At 49.4% G+C, this 5,599-nt stretch overlaps 1 protein-coding gene across 1 annotated transcript; it reads left to right on the plus strand.

Moving 5' to 3' along the window:
• Window positions 1–1,421: 1,421 nt before the first annotated feature.
• LOC116863725 (myomegalin-like) lies at window positions 1,422–4,958 on the plus strand. The gene is made up of 4 exons (XM_032851092.1): window positions 1,422–1,503; window positions 2,274–2,488; window positions 3,646–3,789; window positions 4,815–4,958. The coding sequence occupies exons 1-4, from the start codon at window positions 1,422–1,424 to the stop codon at window positions 4,956–4,958; spliced, it is 585 nt and encodes a 194-aa protein (XP_032706983.1).
• Window positions 4,959–5,599: the final 641 nt, after the last annotated feature.

A 5,599-nucleotide genomic window follows, 5' to 3' on the forward strand; every position in this document is an offset into this window, starting at 1 on the left:
AGGAGCCATTTCTGCTCAGGATTCTCTAAAGATGAGCTTTCAGACACGTCCGGCCTGCTCTTCCTGGGACATGTTAATCCTTAGCTTTTCCCCCTTGTCCTGCTAGATTTTCACTAATTAGGCACTGACCTCACTTGTCAAATGAAGGTGACACTTCCAAGATCCTGTGTTGTGGCCATTAGATGAGAAAGTGTCACATGGACTATGTCCCATAGTAACTGCTGGGCCATAATAGGTGAATACCTGGCTCCCCCTGGGGAGCCGTGATGGTTGTAGTGTTCGGTTATAACTCCCCACTCTGCCCTCCTGGCCAGCTTTCCTCCGTTACTGCATCCCCATGACCCCAGCCAGGACTCAGCCCCAGTGACTCTGACACTGTGCCCGCTCCTTACCCACCACAGTGGCCTGAGCTGGAGAGCTGGTTCTAGGCCACCTCCTGAGCAGGATTTTCTGCCTTCTCTGATATTTTCCAATTCTTCCACTGTAGGATTGCTGCCTGGTCTCCAGGACTGCATCTCTAACCTGCCATGCCTTCTGTCTCTACCCGTCTCATCCTGCTACATTTTTCCGATCACTAACTCATCAGAATGGTGATTGGAATGCTAGTTTAATTGCCCACAAGTCCATTCATACTTTGATTCAGTATTTTTGACACATGTAGTACACATATCTGATGTGGAAATATTGGGGTTCAGAGCTCAAGAAAGAATTCTCGAGAACTTTTCAGTGCAAAAAGGTGTTTTTACGATAGCACAGGGACAGGACCAGTGGGCAGAAAGAGTGGCACTGGGTTTGGGAGGAGCCATTGATTATATACTTTAGAATTGGGGGAGATACAGGCAAAGGGAAGTTTCCAAAAGGACTTTAATATGCTAAAGGACGTTAATATCATGGGATCCTGGAGGCCTGGCTTTTGTCAAGCTAAGACTGTTTTTCCCTTTAGTAGGTCTTTAAGATTAAGACAGTTGGGGTTCCTGTAATGTCTTATTCTACCTGCCTCAAATGTTTATCAATGGACTTCAGGTTATAAGGAAATTTAACTTGATGTACATTTCCTTTTGCCTTTGTTCTCCACATCATGGGTTTAGTTACAAGGCAGTGTACTAAAAATTGCACACATAATTATATTCAAAATGCAGGCTGGAAAAATGCACCTAATAATCTTTCAAACCAGAAGTTGCTTCTCATGGAGCTTGCTTCCATTAAAAGGACATGTTCTTGTTCCAAACTAAGGGATTTGTTTGCTGTTGCTTACCGTCACGGTTGGGGTGTAATGAGGACAAACCATGCTGCCTTAGGTCTCTGCTGGTGACAACTAGGCTGTGTGTGGCTTTGGTTAGTGGTGGTTCCAGGGTTCCTGAAAATAGTTATTGTCTTTATGCCCTAGACTCCATTGCTTCCCTCCAGCCTGAGCAGCTGGCATGAACTCTCCAGCGCTCACATTCCCTAGCCTTTCTGCCGCTGCTCCTGGCTCAGAGACCACCATTTTCAAGAGGACAAATGGTAAATATGGAAATGGAAGGAGTCAGGTATTGATGATGGAAAATTACCAATACAAGTAGCCTTTAGTTACTAATGGGCACATTACCTGATTGTAGAGATTTTTCTCCTTGGGTCCCAAAGTCCTTAGTCCTACTCATTGCACCTTCTGTGGCCACCTGTTTTGCCATTATTCTTCCTCCTGTGGTTTTCCTATTGCTCCGTTGTGCTTCACTGCGCAGTGATCTCTCCGTCCTTGAAAGTGCTGTGTCCAGCTTAATTTCTTTGTCTGTGTCTTCTTTTTTTAAATGGGTTTATTTTTTATTTATTTATTTTTATTTTTATTTTATTTTATTATTTTATTTTTTCAGTGTTCCAAGATTCATTGTTTATGCACCACACCCAGTGCTCCATGCAATACATGCCTTCCTTAATGTCTACCACCAGGCCCTCCCAACCCCTCCCCTCCCTCCCTTCCAGAACCCTTAGTTTGTCTGTCTTCTTAACTGGAAATTTAAAATTTTTTATTAAAATAATATTTGTCCTGGATATTTCATTTGTCAATAAGGATAAAATTTTGCCTCCTGGCAATTTGATCATTATGAGATGATGTAAAAAAGATCATAAAACCATAGAGCCCAGAAATCTATGGACTTCACACCTCACTGTACTTTTTCCAGAGTGCCTTTCCTATTCCTGGCCTCTTTCACTCCTTGATGTCTATTTTAGAATGAGGTGGACTGAGGATATGCTTATCACTGTGGATTCTATGTTGTTGGGGTCTTGTTTTTCAGAGCTGGATTTGGATGCTTCTCCAGTGATGAAGAAACCTCTCAAGCTGGAGGGTGAAGCTACTGATGGCTCCTTTGCCAATAAGCATGGCTGCCATGTCATTGGCCACATTGACGACTACAGTGCCCTAAGACAGCAGATAGGGGAGGGCAAATTGCTGGTCAAAAAGATAGCAGCTCTTGTGAGATTAGCCTGCCTTGAAACTCAGGGCACAGAGGTAATCACACTGTGGTCACATGTAGGTCTTAAGTGCTCCTTTTCCTTGTGCCCTTTCTCCTTCTGATCTTAGCTCCTTCTCCCACTGCATATCCCCCATAGCTGAGTCTACATCTTCTGCTTACACCCAGCTGGGCCTTTCTTCTCCATCTCCTGTTTTCACTATACACTCTGCCCTGACTGACGTTTCCTCTCAGAAACACAGAAGAGCCAGAGGAGAATTGTCATCCTCATCTGTAGGGGATTTGCTGAGTATTGGTTTACGTGTTGTGCTCTACTGAGTACCCTTTGCTCACTTATTATCTGATCCAGTCACCCTGGCACATGGTCATCCATTGGCAGAGTAAAATCACTTAATCAGGTGGCTGGAAATTCAGGATTTGCATCCGCACAGGCCCCATGTTGTGGAAGGGGTGAACCCTGGCAGCCATAGGATTTCTCTGGGCAGACTGAGCAGGGCAGGGAAGCGGGCAGCGCACCTTCTCAGAGCGCTTCCCTGTTCAGAGACCAGGTACCAGCTGCTGTGCTGTTTGAGGCACTGGAGATGCATGGATGTGCAGGGACAGCCCTGTCTGCAAGAGCCTCCACCCCAGAGAGAAGACCACATATCCAAGTAAATAAGGACAACAGAGGATCTGGGCTCAGTGTCGGAAGCCATCCTCTGAGTTGGGACGGTGCAAACACAGAAGGGGTCCTTGGGCCAGGCAAGGAAAGTCACAGGGTTCTAGAGGAACCACTGGCAAGATACACAGCTTCTCTGGGTGGTGGAGGATAGCATTCCAGGTAAAGGGAATGGCATCGCAGTCCTTGGAGCTACAAATGGTTCAGCCCAGTTGAAGCAGAGGTATGATTTAGAGATACGCATGGGGGTGCCAAAGCAAAAATCAGGGACCTTAGACCCGAGAGCACGGAGCAGGACTAGCAGCTTACAGAGAGTATGAGAGAAGTCAGAATCTAGTGATTCTTACAAGTTGGAGGTCACTGCTGAAGTGGAGATCCAGGGCTTCCAGGTTTCAAAACGGTTTCACAGGTTCAAGCAGGTCCATGCCTGTGCCTCACACATGAGGGAAACCTGAGCCCTGTGCTGGGGGAGCCTGAGCAGGGGGAAGAGAATGATCTCTCAGTCTGGTGCCCAGGGCTATCTCCCCCTTCTCCCAGGTGCCGGGCAGCAAAGGCATCCATGAACTTGGGAGCAGCGCCCAGGCCCTGCAGCACACGCTGGACGAGTCGGCCTCCCTCCTCACCATGTTCTGGCGAGCGGCCCTGCCCAGCTCCCCCAGCCCTGTCCTGTCTGACAGCACAGTGAGTGGCAGCCTCCTTCATCACTTCTGCCCCAAATGCCATTCTGCCTCCTCAGTTCCCAAGTCCTAAAGGTCAGGAGCTGGGCAGTTGAGTTGGGACAGGGGGGCTTTAGGAGAGCATCCCGGGGGGGATACCTGTTGTCCATGGTAGTGGCTGGCAGGGCTCCTCCCACCACCAGCAAAGAGGGAAGGACAGAATACGAAGAGGGCAGACATGTGAGAACCCCAGCAACCAGGAGTGTTTGGGTTCTTTCACTTTCTGAACTTAGCTGAGCCGAAAAATGTAGGGACCTGTGAAAATGTCGACATCCCCTTTCCCCACGCCATCCCCACAGAATGTCACCAAGAGATGAGCACCTTCCTGGAGCCACCCACTGCATCCCACACACAGCTTTCCTCATCCCTGGGCCAGGCCCAGAAGAGTCAGCCGCCCCACCACCAGGTGCTCTCAGATATAAGGCCTGGACTCTGGTCAGGGGGAGTGTGACCAACAAATTTTCTCCATCTCCCCCCACCAGCCCTTCCTAGGAGCCTGAGGCCAGATTAAAGCACTAACACCTTATGGGCCCCAACTATGCCGGGTCTGAGGCAGAGGGTGTTCTGCCATCTTTAATTTGCTCCGAAGATTTACAGAATTGCACACTGTCTCCCCGGGCAAAACACGCCCAGCTAGCAAGTCTTATCTGTGAGGCCCGGGTACTAGAACCAATGTCAGCGCTGAATGTGTGCTCTTGGTCCACTGCTGGGAGTCCTGGCACTACCCGGGGATCAGGGCCTCTACAGCCACAGGAATGGAGGCCCGTGTCCATGTGCATGGGGGCTCCCAGGGTCTCAGTGTACTGACCTAATGGCCTTGGTCTAAGCTGGCCTCAGCTGGAGCCTTCTAGTGTCTCTCCTGGAGGGACTCCAGTCCAGAAATCATTGTGAGAGGATTATAGAATCCTGCTTTATATTTTCAAGAGCCACAAAGCGTGGGGAGCTTGAAGTCTTCTGACCTTTGACAGAGAGCCTGTTTCCCTTCCCCAGGGACAGTCCCTGCAAAGGGAACTTCTAGAACTGAGAACCAGACTGTCCAGACAGGAGAGCATCCTTCAGAGCACAGCGGAGCGTCTGACGACCGCCAACCAGCAGAAGGAAAGCATGGAGCAGTTCATCTTCAGTCAGTCCTGAGCCAGGGGATGAGAGAGGAAAGTAGGGGTGGGAAGACTTCCAGACTCCCCACTTGTGCTGCCGATGGACCCTGACCAGACAGACTGGGTGGGGTGGGGAGGAGTGCTGCAGACCAGTGTGATGTCCCCAAACCTCCTGTGCCATGAATAATTGGGGATGCAGAGGGAGGGATGCATGGGGCAGCAGGAGACCCTGATCTGAGCTGCCAGAAAGACCCCCTTTGGAACACAGTAGACAAGTATGGCCCCAGATGGTCACTTCTACCTATTGGGCTGTTTTGTTGTTTTAGTGACCAGGACACATGATATTTTGAAGAAGGAAAGGACTAATTTGGAGGTAAGGACACCACTGCACCTGCCAGAGCCACAGAACCCAGCCCAAATCCATCCCCACCTGTCTCCAGAGTCTGCAGATGATCCCCGACCCACTCTGATCTTTCAGGAGATTTCCAGTTCATTCCTAGGATTCAGTTCCTCAATAAATGTTCTTCTAGCTTCACTCCCCATCACCTCTCCCACCCAAGTCCCTCCCGTGCCATCTCATCTCCCTGTGACATCGTGACCCTCTTCTCTCCTCACCGCACTTCTTCCCTCCTTTAGGCCAAGTCAGGAGTCCGAGGAAAGCAAGTGAGTTGATTCCCA

The sequence above is a fragment of the Lontra canadensis genome, unplaced genomic scaffold (genome assembly GCF_010015895.1).
Source record: "Lontra canadensis isolate GAN:19392208 unplaced genomic scaffold, GSC_riverotter_1.0 scaffold2570, whole genome shotgun sequence".
NCBI lineage: Eukaryota > Metazoa > Chordata > Mammalia > Carnivora > Mustelidae > Lontra > Lontra canadensis.